This window comes from Myotis davidii, unplaced genomic scaffold (assembly GCF_000327345.1).
Source record: "Myotis davidii unplaced genomic scaffold, ASM32734v1 scaffold341, whole genome shotgun sequence".
NCBI lineage: Eukaryota > Metazoa > Chordata > Mammalia > Chiroptera > Vespertilionidae > Myotis > Myotis davidii.
In genome coordinates, this window is record NW_006291021.1 from 67,862 (window position 1) to 83,686 (window position 15,825).

A 15,825-nucleotide genomic window follows, 5' to 3' on the forward strand; every position below is an offset into this window, starting at 1 on the left:
ATCTTTCTTCTATCATTGACAGTCCCTCTAGGTTGTGGGCTGCTTGCCTGTGTTCCTGAGAAGCATCTACGGTACCAGTCTATAGAGTGTGTTTTCTTTAGTGAATTACCGGTATGTTTACCGGTAATAAACTTGCACTGTTTTATGTATATGTTTGATTACATACAGCCTTGTGACAGTTTTCCTGCATGTCATAAGCATTTGAATATAAATTAAAATGTTAAAATCAAATCTGATATTGTTTTACCTTTTATTTGGTGTGTGGAAGGTGCGCGGAAGAAGGGGTAGTCTTATACGGCGAGTATATAACAAACTCTGTATTTTGAGTGGAAATGTTAGGGGGTCGTCTTATACGCCCAGTCATCTTATACGCCGGCAAATACGGTACGTCTCCCCTCAAACTCATGTATGTATAGAGACCCTAAACTGGGTTGGAGAGTGGTCAAAGAGATCACAGATGAAACAAGTTCTCTGAGTTATTCCCTTAAGGTACTGAAATCAATCCAGTTCGTTCCAAAAGAAATCAAGTCTTTTTTTTTCTTCAATTAAAATTTACATTAAATGTTATTTTACATTAGTTTCAGGAATATAACATAGCAATTAGACAATCATATACTTTAAAAGTGCCCCCCCCCCCAATATTTCCAGTACCCACCTGGTGCCATACATAGTTATTGACTATACGAGAGACCTGGTGCATGAAATTCATGCACAGGTAGGGTCCCTCGGCCTGGCCAGCCATCAGGGCCGATCTGTGGGGCAACCAGTGGAGCAATTGAGGGGCCCCCACTAGCACCTGCCTTGGCCAGCCTGGTGCTGGACATCCCCCACCTCAATTGCCACCACTGGTCACCTCCCTCTGCGGGGCGACCAGCAGGGCGACCGGGGGCAGGGAGGGGGGCCCACTGGAACCCGCCTTGGCTGGCCTGAGGCCTGTGGGATGGGAGCAGCTCCTGCATTGAGCGTCTTCCCCTTGGTGGTCAGTGCACATCATAGTGACCAGTTGTTCCATCTATAGTTCTGCCGTTCAGTCAATTTGCATATTAGGCTTTTATTATATAGGATTCCTATGCTATCCTTTACATCTCCGTAACTATTCTGTAACCACTAATTTGTACCTCTCAATCTCTTCACCTCTTTCACCCAGTCACCCAACCACCCTCCCTCTGGCAGCCATCAGTCTATTCTCTGTATCTATGAGTGTATTTCTGTTTTGTTTGTTCATTCATATCATTCTCTAGATGCCACATATAAGTGAAATCATGTGGTATTTTTCTTTCTCTGACTGATTTATTTCACTTAACATAATGCTTTCTAGGTCCATCCATGCTACCACAAATGGTAAGATTTCATTTTGTTATGGCCAAGTAATATTCAGTTACTTGGCCATAACAAAATGCACCACTACTTTTTTATCCACTTGTCCATTGATGGGCACTTAGGTTACTTCTATTCCTTGGCTGTTATAAGTGGTGCTGCGGTGAGCATGACGGTGCATTTATGCTTTCAAGTTGGTGTTTTGGGTTTCTTCAGCTATATGCCCAGAGATGGAATCGTTGGGTCATGGGGCAGTTCTATTTTTAACTTTCTGAGGACCCTTCATGCTGTTTTACAAAGTGGCTGCACCAATCTGTGTTCCCACTAACAGTGCATGGTGCTCCCTTTCTCAGCATCTTAGCCAACGCTTGTTGTTTGTGGATTTATTGATGATAGCCATTCTGATGGGTGTGGGGGTGATGTCTCTTTGTGGTTTTGATTTGCATTTCTCTGATGTTTGGTGATGTTGAGCATCTTTTCTTGTGTCTATTGGCCGTCTCTGTGTCCTCTTTGGAGAAGAGCCTGTCTGGGTCCTCTGTCCAATTTTAAATTGGATTGTATTTTGGGGGCATTGAGATGTATGAGTTCTTTACAGATTTTGTATATTAGCCCTTGTCGAGTGTATCATTGGCGAATGTCTTCATCCATTCAGTATGTTTTGTCTTTTCATTTTATTGATGATTTCCTTTGCTGTGCAGATGCTTTTTAGTTTGATGTGGTCCCATTTTTTTGTTATTGTTTTTTGTTTCCTTTGCCTGAGGAGATATGTCAGGAAAAATAAATTGCTATGAGAAATATCAGAGATTTTATTGCCTATGTAAGAAACTAGGTCTTAAATACACATTACTGACTAGCCAAGCTTGTAACAACATGAATGAGCCCTGAGAATATCATGTTAAACAAAATAAGTCAGGCAGAATAAGTTAAGAACTATATTATTTCCCTCATATGTGGGATATAAAACTGAAGGCAACAAATGAATAAATAAGAAAAACAAATAAAAACCCATTAGACACACACACACACAAAAAGTCTTGAAAGCTAAGTTTGGCAACAGGAACAAAAAAATATGTTATAAATTCTTAAAACCCTAATTATGTGTTGACATTCAGATCTGAAAGACTTCTATAGTTACTATGTGTCATCCCAGAAAAGAAAAAGCTAGAGTTCATCTCCACCAAACAAGTATTACAAGAAATGTTAAAGGGAACTTCTTTAAGAAGAAGGGGGGAAAATCCAAAATATGAGTAACAATAAAATATTAATTATTAATATTTACTTCAAATGTAAATGGATAAATGTTCTAATCAAAAGACATAGGATGACTGAACAGAGAAAATGAAACCCATATATATGCTGCCCACAAGAATCTACTACATATCGAATGACACAGACCAAAATAAAAGGATAGAAAAAGATATTTCATGCAAATGAAAAGGAAAAAATCTGGATTAGCAATACTTATATTAGACAAAATAGACTTTAAAACAAAGCCCATAACAAGAGACAAAGAAATGGTGGTTGCCAGAGGGAAACGGGTCGGGGGAGGAGGTGGTCCTAATATAAGATGGCAGGAGAAAATTTGACATTGGGTGATGGGCACATGGTGCAATATACAGATCTCATAACATAGAAACCCACACCTGAAACTTATATGTTCATGTTGACCAATGTCACCCCAATCAATTTAATAAATAAATTTTTTGAGCTAGAAGAAACTCTTTTATTTATTCATTATTATCAGTCTTCAGTGATATTCCAGATTATTCAGGTTATGCTTCTGAAGTATGCTTTAGCAAATCTTATTTAAATCTTTAATGTCTTTGACCTTAATTAGTCATTGGCAAAATTATCTCTAAATCAGTAATTATTTCTATTTTTTTCTTTCTTTTTTCAGTATTTTTTATTTCAAGAAAAATTATTTTATATATGATAATGTTACATGCAATAAACACCAATTATTCAAGAAAAATTATCTTATGTATTATTACATGCAATAAACATTAATATTTCAAGAATATGAGAATTTTAAGTATAATAATATTACCAAAACTGTACTAACATAGCAAGATATCACAAAAGTTGTAGAAAATATTTAAAATATGCAAATAACAGGATTACGTCTATCATATTCTACAATATTTTTTTCCACGCTGGCTCTATTTTTGTTTATCAGTTTATGTTGTTCATTATATTCCACAAATGAGTGAAATCTGTCGATATTTATCTTTCTCTAACTGGCTTATTTTGCTTAGCATAATGCTCTCCAGTTCCATCCATGCTGTAGCAAATGGTAAAAGTTCCTTTTTTTCATAGTGGCATAGTATTCCATTGTGTAGATGTACCAGAGTTTTTAGAGAGAGTGGAAGGGAGGGGTAGAGACAGAGAGAGAGCAGCATCAATGTGAAAGAGACACATCAATTGGTTGCCTTCCTCAGGTGCCCTGACCAGGGCCAGGAAAGGAGCTTGCAACCAAAATACCTACCCTTGACTGAAATCAAACACGGGACCCTTCAATCCTCAGGCCCAACACTCTATCCACTGAGCCAAACCGGCTAGGGCAACGATCTAAAATTTAAAGGAGAATAAGTAATCTTTATTTAATGGATTTACAATTAAGATTGTTGTGTTTCTTGAGGAGGAATTATACCTAATCATCTTATTTATATGTTAATTTTCCAGACAAGATGCATGTTTTTTACAAACTGTGTGTAGAAGAAAAAGTAAACAAATGTTTTATATTTTTAATATTATAGTGAGTATTCAGTAAGTACTTGGACATTGATTGCATGGGATGCAGTTCACCTGAATTATATGACAGTTTAAACATGCGATGACCAAGGGTTTAGGTAAGAAGACAAATTTGGGGGTATTAGTTGACTCTCCATTTCGATTGGCTTTGCCTCCTCTGACAGTGTGGAACTTTACCTGAGCCATGTGCTCAAGGATTTGCTACTTCTTTCATTTGGGGGTTGTTTCTTTGTTTCCTCATTTGGGTTTTCTGTTTGGGTTTGTGACTATGTTTTAGGTAGATCCTCTACACCTCTCAATCTCTAGTGCAGGACAGTGTTAAAGGCTGTTTCTGACTAATTGGATCAGGCAACGACCCAAAGCTTCCAGAGACTGTCTCTTTTTACAGACTAATAAGATTCTGACTTGAATTGCCCCTAGGCAATCATCCTCAGGTGTTTTGAGAGTTTTTTCAACAGGGTGGGGCTGTTGCTTCTGCCTGGAGGCTAATTGCTGCTTTTAATCTCTTAAGTGGCCTTAGGGCAAGGTGTTTTCCAATAGGGTGTGTCGACTGTCTTCTCCCCCAGGCAAGGCAGATGTCTATGTGGGAAAGATGTCCTCCACTGTGTGAGGGCATGACTCACCCCAGGAAACTTGAGGTGTCTGCCTTCTGATTTCCACCCCCAAAATCCCCAGTCCTGGGTTCTGCTCTCACAGCTCCAGTCCACTTTACCCTCCCTCTGCCAGAGTACAAAGTGGGTGGCTCCACAGGGAATTTTTGTGTGTTGGCCCTTTAAGAGAGTGCCAAAACTTTCAGCTGCCACTTCCTGGCAGACAGCACCCCACTGCTTTTCACAGCTAGATATTATGTAAGTATCCTCCTCAGTTTGGAGCTCTCTGCTGGGGAGCCCAGCTTCAAGATTAGATCCCAGAGTTCCCATCGGCACCCCCTTCCCCCACACACAGCTGAGATATCTCTCCAGGATTTCAGTTGCTGTCTGTGGGTGCCTGGGCAGCCCTTTTGCACCTCTGCCCCTCCTACCAGTCTCTATGCAGTCTCCACCTTTGGTCCTTGGGTATTGGGTTCTCTCCTGTGAGTTTTCCACTCAATAAATAGATATTCTTTAAAAGAGAAACAAAGAAGGATATTTCATAAACAGTAGCCAAGATATGGAAACAACCTAAGAGTCCATCAATAGATGACTGGATAAAGAAGTTGTGGTACATACATAGGGTGTCCCCAAAAAATGTATACACACAAATTTGAATAATTATAAAGGCAAAGTGCTTACTAATATTTCATTTTCAAAATTGTAATATCAGCTGTTAAAGTGTGTATGCAATAGAATATTACTCACCCATAAAAAGAATGGAATCTTACCATTTACAGCAGCATGGATGGAGCTATAGGGTATTACGCTAAGTGAAATAAGTCAGAGAGAAAAATACCATATGATTTTACTTATATGTGGAATCTAAAGAACAAAATAAACAAACAAACTCATAGGTAAAGAGAACAAACTGATAGTAACCAGAGGGAAGGGGGTTGGAAGCTAGGGATTGGGGAAATGAAGGGATTAAAAAGCACAATTGGCAGCTACAAAATAGCCACAGGGATGTAAAGTTTGGCACAAGAAATATAGTCAATAATATTGTAATAACTGTGCGTGGTGTCAAATGGGTAGTACACTTATTGGGGCGATCACTTTGTAAGTTATATAAATGTCTAACCACTATGCTGTACACCAGGAACTAATATAATATTGAATGTGTCTTTTTCTGGTTTTGAGATTAGGGTAATGCTGGCTTCATAGAAAGAGCTTGGATGTGTGCCTTCCTCTTGTATTTTTTGGAATAGTCTGAGGAGGATAGGTTTTAGTTCTGCTTTGACTACTTGGTAAAACTCCCCTGTGAAGTCGTTCAGACCAGGGCTTTTGTTTGCTGGAAGTTTTTTTTTATTACTACTTCAATTTCCTTGGTAGTTATCGGCCTATTCAGGTTTTTTTATTCTTCCTGATTGAGTTTTGGAAGATTGTATTTTCCTAGAAATACGTACATTTTGTCTAGGCTGTCCAGTTTATTGGAGTACAGTTGTTCATAGTTTTTGTTTTTTTGTTTTTACAATCCTTTGTATGTCTGTGGGGTTGATTGTTACTTCACCTCTTTCATTTCTGATTTTGTTTATTTATCTCTCTTTGTTTCTGGGTGAGCCTGGCTAAAGGTTCATCAATCTTGTTTATCCTTTCAAAGAACCAACTCTTGGTTCTATTGATCTTTTGTATTGCTTTTATTTTGTTGTTTTGTTTTGTGTTTTTGTTGTCGTTATTGTTGTTTTGGTCTTTATGTTGTTATTTCCACTCTGATCTTTATTATTTCCTTCCATCTGCTCTCTCTGGGCTTTTCTTGTTGCTCTCTTTATAATTCTTTAAGTTGTAGGGTTAGATAATTTATTACCAGTTTTTCTTGTTTTTTGAGGTAGGCCTTTTACACTGATTTTTAGAGAGAGGGAGGAAGGAAGAGGGAGAGAGAGAGAGAGAGAGAGACTGCTACCACTGGGACTGGGGATTGAACCTGCAACCCACATAGATGCTGTTAACCAGGAATCAAACCCAAGACCCTTTGATGCACAGGCTGGTGCTCTAACTACTGAAACACACTGGCCAGGTCTAAATATTAACACTTTTAATTTTTATAGCAATTCTATGAGATAATTAACATTATTACCTCCAGGGAACTGAGGTTAAGTAACTTGCCCAAGGTCATACATCTGGTAAGTGATGGAGCCAGAATTCAAATTTAAGCTCCAGATTCAGGATTAGGGTAAAGAAAGCAATGTGAGCAATGTAAGTGCAAGGTCAGATCCATTCTTTAAACATTTTGGGTCAAGGTGGTCAAAAGGTACAAACTTCCAGCTGTAAAATAAATAGATCATGGGAGGTGATGCACAGCTCAGTGACTATAGCTGATAACATTGTATTGTATATTTGAAAGTTACTAAGAGAGTAGATCTTAAGTGTTCTCATCACAAGAAAAAAAATCAGTTAAAAAAAAAAAAAGAAACCCCATAAAAACCATTTTGATATTTTGCTCATCCTGCACATTTTTGGGCAATAATTTATCGACTTTTTAAAATATTACACTAGCCTTAGCTGGTTTGGCTCAGTGGATAGAGCATTGGCCTGTAGACCAAAGGGTCCCGGGTTTGATTCCATTCAGGAGCAGGTACTTTGGTTGCGGGCTCCTCCCTGGCTTGGTCCCTGGTCAGGGCTCCTGCAGGTGGCAACCAATCAATGTATCTCTCACATCGATGTTTCTCTCTGTCTTTTCCTCTCTTTCACTTTCCCTAAAAATCAATGGTAAAAATATCCTTGGGTGAGGATAAATAAATAAATAAAAATATTACACTAGAATATTATTTTACTTGATTACTGAGTTTTGGGGTGCCCCCTTGCTTTTGCACCTGAGTGTCACTCACCTCACCCTGCTAGGTTGGCTAGCTTTAGAATCTAATCTTTTGGCCTCTGAGTCATACAAGCCCTTACCCTGGAAAAATGGGGAAAATCCAAATTCTTCCAGTCCTAGAGAGGAGATAGAGATGAGGTAGGGGAAATTGGTGCTAAAACGGGGTGTTCAGATGCCCCCTCTCCTGGCTGAAATCCAAGAAGTGGGAGGCATGATATTCGTTAAGGGAGAGGGGCTGTAGCTAAGGGGCCTTTGTCTCCTTCCGATTGAGAACCCTGCAAAAGAGAACACCAAGGGGCATAGCTCTCTGGCCAGTGGGAATATTCACAGCAAAGGAGGCATGAAGGAGTGCCAAGTTGGCACCTCCAAGCTATTCTCACTTCTCAGGAGCGTGGGTGGGTGTGAATGGTTCTGAGTTGCCCTTGGGCAGAGCGAAAGGCAGCCAAAAATAAGCCCTGTGGGCTTGAGGCTTCCCTCGGGAGGAAAGTGATATTACTTCCTGTGTTCAGATAGCTTCCCAGGGCTTCTCCTCTCAGTTCCCTCCCCTGCACTGTCCCCGGACACCTGTGACTTCTCAGAAGTAGTAAAGGGACAGTGAAGGGATGTCGTTGTCCAGGGAGAGAAAAGGTCACTTCATCCCTTCTCTGCAGCCTCTTGAATAGAAGGCTCGGCCAGTTCTGCTTTCAGAACCTCCACCCTTCACAGAAATACACGGTGTAGAGAATTATTGATCGATGGAGCAGCCCAGGGGCATCGACCTTATCATACAAAACTGGGAAAACCCAGGCTGTGGTTGTTGTCAAATGTGTCATTAAAGGAGACACCTGCTAGGTGTTTAGCCAGAGCTTTCATCTTGACTAACAAGTGATTCGGGGGTTTTTCCCCATCTTTGTTACTATAGATTACACCCCTTGAATGTTTATGTTGTGACATCTGTGTTTATGACAACATGCAAGTGCACTAATAAAATAAACTTGAAGTAAAATTGCTGGGTGGAAGGTGATGCATATTTTGGTATCTTGATTGATTTCCCCAAACTGTGCCTCCAAATGGATCCATTTCAAATCTCAGCCTCCAATTCTCTTTTCAATTCTCTGAATAAGAATGAGACTGTGTTCCAATGCATTTGCATTGCTTTTTATAACCTGGCTGCCCCTATTTGTTTTGTTTTTCTAAGGGATAGTAACCACCTCTTCATGGCTTAATTTCTCAGTTATGTTCTGGTAAATCTTAAGGAAATTAGTCTTGGCTGATCGTGGCTCTATTTTTAGCTTCTGTTGGCAGAGGCAATCCTTGGCATTCCTTGACTTATAGATGCATCTCTCCAATCTCTGCCTTGATGTCAGATGGCCATCTGCCTCTGTCTCAGTGTATCCTCTCCTTTTCCTATAAAGACACCAATCATTGGATTTAGGACCCACCCTAATGCATTATGACCTCATCTTGGCCTAATTACACCTGCAAAGACCACACTGCCCAATGAAATCACACACCAAGGTTCTGGAAAGACATAAATTGGAAGAGGCACGCCGAAACCGGTTTGGCTCAGTGGATGGAGCGTCGGCCTGCGGACTGAAGGGTCCCGGGTTCGGTTCCAGTCAGGGGCATGTACCTGGGTTGCGGGCACATCCCCGGTGGGAGATGTGCAGGAGGCAGCTGATTGATGTCTCTCATCGATGTTTCTGACTCTCTCCCTCTCCCTTCCTCTCTGTGAAAAATCAATAAAATATATTTTTTAAAAAAATGGAAGAGGCAGACACTATTCAACACACTCTAGCCATCAAAAACAGGTTGACTTTCCCTGGCCAGTGTTGCTCAGTGGTTAGAATGTTGACCCACACACCAAAGGTTCAATTCCTGGTCAAGGGCATGTACCTGGGTTGCAGGTTCCATCTGCCTGCAGTGCATTTGGGAGGCAATAATGTGTCTCACATCAATGCTTCTCTCTCTCTCCCTTTCCTTTCCTGTCTATCTAAAAATCAATAAAAATATTTTTAAAATATTAGATTCAGAGTCATTTAAAAAAGGAATCTAGACATAGCTTTTGACTCGTTATGGCAATGACAAAATGTTACTGAGAAGCATCCATAAATATGCTAGACTTACACATGAGAGCAACAAAGATGTCTAAGTATTTCAACTTTGCACTGTGAACTAAAGAGTAACCAGGTTCGATTCCGGTCAAGAGCATGTACCTTGGTTGCAGGCACATCCCCAGTAGGGTGTGTGCAGGAGGCAGCTGATCGATGTATCTCTCTCATCGATGTTTCTAACTCTCTATCCCCCTCCCTTCCTCTCTGTAAAAAATCAATAAAAAATATATTTTAAAAACAAACAAAAAAAAACAGGTGGACTCCAAGGACCAAGGGGAAGAGAGAACTGAAGGGCAATGTGGGGTGTTTATAAGACAGGAAGGGACAATTCATCTCCTTCTTCTATTCCAGTGGTTCTCAACCTGTGGGTCGCGACCCCTTCAGCGGTCGAACGACCCTTTCACAGAGGTCGCCTAAGACCATGGTGCATATCAGATATTTACATTACTATTCAAAACAGTAGCAACATTACAGTTATGAAGTAGCAATGAAAATAATTTTATGGTTGGGTCACAACATGAGGAACTGTATTTAAAGGGCCAGAAGGTGAGAACCACTGTTCCTATTGGGCAGGTGAGCCGTATGGTCCCATCAGGTGTGGCCCCACTACTTGCCAGGAAGGCTGGGAAGATGGAGAGGAACACGTGGCTGTTTGGGGAACCCCTCCTCTACTCCTACCATCTGGGTGCTTGCTGTGCCCCAGTGCTCAGCACTGAATCTGGTCTATAGTAGATACTCCAGTGGAGAGTTGTTGAATGAGTGGAAGGTGAGCATGGAGAGTGAGCATGGGAATGTGGAAAACAGGCAATTCCCTGGTCCGAGGGACCTTTAGAGGCCACGGGAAGTTCCCTGCACTTGGGAGAGCACAAGTCCTCCCCCTTGGCTGGGGCTTCCCCACAGTGGGGCGTGGTGAGTCCTTGGCAAATCATAATAGGCTCGGGCCGCTGAGCTACCCGCCTTGAAGTTCATTTCCACCCTGAGCGAGGCGCCTGCGCAGGTGGACCCACCATGGAGATGGCGGAGGAAGGTTGTGCCCGTCGGCTACGCCACCTGCTCATGGCGCCTGTTCTGCGGGTGGTTTTACCGCTGTCTTTTCTCGGCCTGATAATCGTCTGCGTCCTATGCTGCCGGCTCCCGGCACAGCAGCAGCTGCTCCAGCCACCTGAGGTAAATGGAGAATGAAAGATTCGCACCAGTCCCCTTTGGGACCTCTGGGTGGCCCCCCTGCTTGGCTTAGCGGGGTGTGGAGGGTAGATGGCTAACCCGGTGAAGAATCAGAGGCGGCCGGGGGGCAACAACAACAAAAAGAAAGAGCCAGAATGATGGCTCAAATCAGCCAGGAAAAGAAATCTGGTTGGGAAGAGACAGCAGGAGGTAGAGCCTGGAGCAGGGAGGTAAGGCCGACAGGGCTCCCGCTGGTCCTGCAGGAGGTAAATCCCGTGTGGGGATCCCACGGTTGTTGACTGCAGCTGGGAAAGGTACATGGGACCTGTCGCAGACAGTGAATGACTGGCTTCGGTGTTCCCCCAGCAGGCTGACTCAGAGGCTGCTGGGGGCTTCACAAAGCTGGAAGGGATGGTTGTGGTGGGGGGCAGGCATGGACAGGAGGAACCCCACCTGTTCACCTAAGAGCCCAGGATACCCGCCACAGGGATGGCCTCGGGGGCTGGGCAGGGGGCTCTGCAGTGGAGAGATGTAGGTGCACGTTCCACCCCACCTCAGCGTTATGTCCAGGAAAGTCAAGTTCTTGTTCTTTTTTTTTTTTTTTTTAACCGATTGTAAACTACGGTTTATTTTAAAGGAGGGGGATAAATGGGATGAAAGAAATCTTTATACTATACTTACATATTCACAATGCAGAACATTTTATGCTTAAAATACTTTTTCATTCAGAGTATCTTTACCCAACTAACGTCTACTTTGGACCCCATCAGAACTACATTTTACTCATTTACCTAGAACACTGAGAATAAGATGTACTCTTCAGTCTTAAAAATCAAACCAAAACTATTCGTGTCAGTTTTACAGTTATGCAGAAACTATAATAAAGTTTAGATAATGAAAGATGCATCTGACCATGTAACTGTACTTTATATCTTTGATTTATCTGGGCAGAAACATTGATGTCTAACATTTAAGCATCATTTTACTGAAATCAAAGATAATGAGAAAGCGTCTCTTAGAAAAGTATCAATGTTTCACCCTTGATCAAATGGAGCACCACACAGCAGGAAAATATGCTCAATCTCTATTTAAAAGAAAGCTGAAAGTTTGATATCCCTCACTTGATATAATATACAATATGTTCCTGATAATGTGCATATTAATATTAATTATGTGACATCTTGCTGTCTTACAATTAGCTAATTCATCTATCATCAGGCTACATAAACCTGACAATTTCTACTTTATAATATATCACCCTTTGTATCCTGAAAAATTTAGTTAATCATAAATTGTAAAGCCTCAATATTTTATTTGTAAGACTTTTGCAGATCACTGAATCAAGGCGACTACTAGAAAGACTGCATACCAAGGTGTAGTGACTAAGGAACTGAAAAAAATAATTTTCTATCATAATTTTAAAACACTGAATATCCCAGTAAATATGAAACAAAAGAGAATGCAATTTTTGTGTTAATTTTAATGGTAAAAGGGCACAAGAGTAAAAGCCTGATAGTTCACTTATATTGCATAACAAGCTAACCAAACTGGACATGGAGGATAAATCATAAAACAAGTCATTTTACTTATTGTTTCTATGGAAAGTCAAGTTCTTAATGGCTTATTTCTTATGCTCCAGGTTAATTCTAACCTACTTCCTTTCCACGAGGTTGTGTATGTGTATGTGTTTTTATAAAATTCACAAGTCAGCCCCTTGAGATAAAGGGGGCAGAGCAGGGTGGGCAGTGCAAAGAGGGGCTCTAATTGCCCTGTTTTCTCTTTTCTTCCAGTGGGACGTAGCTGAGTTCCAGCTGAACCACACAGGTGAAATGTGTAAACAGGGTAAAGTGTGAGTGTGTCTCTGTGTGAGTGCATGTGTGTGTGTGAGAGAGAGAGAGAGAAAGAAAGAAAGAAAGAAAGAAAGAAAGAAAGAAAGAAAGAAAGAAAGAAAGAAAGGAAGGAAGGAAGGAAGGATATGAGAGAGAGAGAGAAAGGAAGGAAGGGAGGAAGGAAGGAAGGGAGGAAGGAAGGAAGGAAGGAACGAAGGAAGGAAGGAAGGAAGGAAGGAAGATTGACTCACACCAGGAGAAAGGGAAAGAAAGAAAATAGGGGAGAGAGAAATAATAAATAGAAAGGGAGAAAGGGAGAGGAAGAAAAAACGAGAACAAGAACAAAAGAATGAAAGAGAAAGAGAGAGAGACGGAGCAGTGTGATCCTGGGTGAGGTGATGGATGTTAACTAGACTTTCCCTCTGTCCTTCACATTTTATCTTCTGCCGTGAGAGAGCCCAAAACAACTAAAACGCACTAATAGCAATTGCTAGCATTCCTCCCTTCGTTCCACAGATAGCTGAGCACCTGCTGTGAGCCAGGCACTGTTCTGGGTGCCACCATAAGGAAGAGAACAGACAAAAAAAAGCCCTGCCTTTTCTTCTACTCCGGAAAAGGATGTAGCGTGCCAAGGAAAGCACATGTAGGATGTTTCAAAGAAAAATCAAGTGAGGGGATCAGGAGATGAGCGAGGGAGTTGTTAGGAGATTTCCTCACACCCTCTCTGTAGCCCTCCTCCTGCCAGCCCCGACATTTTGAGGGCTGTATTCATTTCATTTTGTGGTGCAGGAACCCCTGTTCCTTTTTGTTCAGGCCATTTGCTGTCGAGGCTATGATAAGAGCACACCACACACTTACATATTATTAGCTGTGTCCTCCCTCACCTGGTGGACTCTGGGGTCTCTCTTTATCTAAATCAGATATCATTGACATGTAACATATTAGTTCCGGGTGTGCACCATAATGATGCAATATTTGTATATATTGTGATATGATCACCATAATAAGTCTAGTTAACATCCATCACCTCACATAGTTACCAATTGTTTTTCTTGTGATGAGAACTTTTAAGATCTACTCTCTTAGCAATTTTTAAATAGACAATACAGTATTATTATATTAAAAACTAGAGGTCTGGTGCACAAATTCATGCACCAGTGGGGTCCCTCAGCCTGGTCTGTGGGATCGGGCCGAAACTGGCTCTCTGGCATCACCTGAGGGGTCCTGGATTGCAAGAGGGTGCAGGCCAAGCTGAGGGACTCCACCGGTGCATGATCAGGTCCAGGGAGAGACACGGGAAATTGACCAACGAGGGAGGGACCGGACGACTGGACACTTAGCATATTAGGCTTTTATTATATTATAGGATATCTACATAGTTGCCATGCTGTAGTAAGATTCCCAGGATATTTTTTTAATATATATTTTATTGATTTTTTTTTTTACAGAGAGGAAGGGAGAGGGATAGGGAGTTAGAAACATCAATGGGAGAGAAGCATTGATCAGCTGCCTCCTGCACACCCCCCACTGGGGATGTGCCCACAACCAAGGTACATGCCCTTGACTGGAATCGAACCTGGGCCCCTTCAGTCCCCAGGCCGATGCTCTATCTAGTGAGCCAAACCGGCTAGGACCCCAGGACGTTTTTGTAATTGTAAGTTTGTACCTTTTAACTACCTTCCCTCATTTTGTACCCCCACCTCTGGTAACCACCAATTTATGAGTTCATTGGGTTTTTGTTTGTTTGTTTATTTTTAGATTCCATGTATAAGTGAGGTCGTATGATACTTGTCTTTGTCTGGCTCATTTTACTTAGCATAATGCCTTCAAAGTCCATCCATGGTGTCTCAAATGACAGGATTTCCTTCTCTTTTATGGCATAATATTCGTGTTCGTGTGTGTGTGTGTGTGTGTGTAAATATGTGTATATATATGATGTTTTAATCTATTTATTCATCCATCAATAAGGGCCCATTCAGGAAGGCTGTACCCTCATGACCTAATCACTCCCAAAGGCCCCACCTCCTAAAATCATAACCTTGAGGATTAGGTTTCAACATAAAAATTTTGGACATTCAGTTGACAGCCCTCAGTTTCCCTAAACTGCCGTCCTTCCACCCCCAACCCTCTGCCTCCAGGACTGCGGCAGGACCCCAGGCTGCACTGGCAGGGGGGCCCAGCACTGGGCCGCTCCTTCCTGCATGGACCACAGCTGGACAACGGGCAGCTGCGTGTCCAGCGTGATGGCATCTATAGGCTGCACATCCAGGTGACACTAACCAACTGCTCCTCCTCGGTGAAGAACATTGTGTCCCGCAGGGCCGTCCTGGCGGTGGGCATCTGCTCCCCAGTGGCGCGCAGCGTTAGCCTGCTTCGTCTCAACTTCCACCTCAGCTGCACTGTCTCCTCCCAGCGCTTGACATACCTGGCCCACGGGGACACCCTCTGCACCAACCTTACTCTTCCTCTGCTGCCATCCCAAAATTCTGATGAGACTTTTTTGGGGGTTCAGTGGGTGCACCACTGAATGCTCTACCTCCTCACTCAGATTTTTGGGAGAGATTGTTTTTTCCGTTCATTGTTTAACACACTATTAAATATGATTTATAATAAAATATATACTTCATTGCATGGTCCTTTCTTTCCTTAGCATTAACTCTATACTGTAAGGCCTCTTCATTATACAAACAGGTGGTGCCCCATCCTTCTAGGGCAGTGGTTCTCAACCTTGGCTGCACATTAGAATCACCTGGGAATCTTTTTAAAATCCTGATTCCAATGTGCAGCCAAGGTTGAGAACCACTGTTCTAGGGGCAAGCCCAGACATGGTTCGGCTTTCTTTCTAAAGATGTCATCTGGGCTTAAATATAGGCGGAAACTAACACAGGAAACATGCTATCATATTTGGTTTCTTGCTCAATGTCAGTGTTTATTCTATTGGTTTTTGGTCTAACGGTTTTTTTTTAAAAAAAAAAAAAAAAGCACATTGCAGGAGCACAAAAACAGCAGCTTTTCATTGACACTTGGGTTTTTGTTTTGTTTTGTTTTGTTTTGTTTTAAATAAACTATGAATGGCCGAAACCGGTTTGGCTCGGTGGATGGAGCGTCGGCCTGCGGACTGAAAGGTCCCGGGTTCGATTCCGGTCGGGGGCATGTGCCTGGGTTGCGGGTATATCCCCAGTCGGGGATGTGCAGGAGGCGGCTGGTCGATGTTTCTCTCTCATCGATGT

The 15,825-nt window shown here is 42.0% G+C and overlaps 1 protein-coding gene across 5 annotated transcripts; it reads left to right on the top strand.

Annotated features, from left to right (window-relative positions):
* Positions 1–10,546: 10,546 nt before the first annotated feature.
* On the top strand, positions 10,547–15,220 carry CD70 (CD70 molecule). Of its 5 annotated transcripts, none has more exons than XM_015564273.1 (4): positions 10,680–10,769; positions 11,133–11,297; positions 12,557–12,608; positions 14,734–15,219. In XM_015564273.1, exons 2-4 carry the CDS (start codon positions 11,256–11,258, stop codon positions 15,120–15,122), a joined length of 483 nt encoding a protein of 160 aa, XP_015419759.1. In that variant the 5' UTR covers positions 10,680–10,769; positions 11,133–11,255; the 3' UTR covers positions 15,123–15,219. The 5 variants fall into 5 exon arrangements, with proteins under 5 accessions (XP_015419758.1, XP_006764312.1, XP_015419759.1 ...); XM_015564275.1 differs by having other exon boundaries at positions 12,557–12,590; positions 14,734–15,218; XM_015564272.1 differs by lacking the exon at positions 11,133–11,297 and having other exon boundaries at positions 10,547–10,769; positions 14,734–15,220.
* The last annotated feature ends 605 nt before the right edge of the window (positions 15,221–15,825 follow it).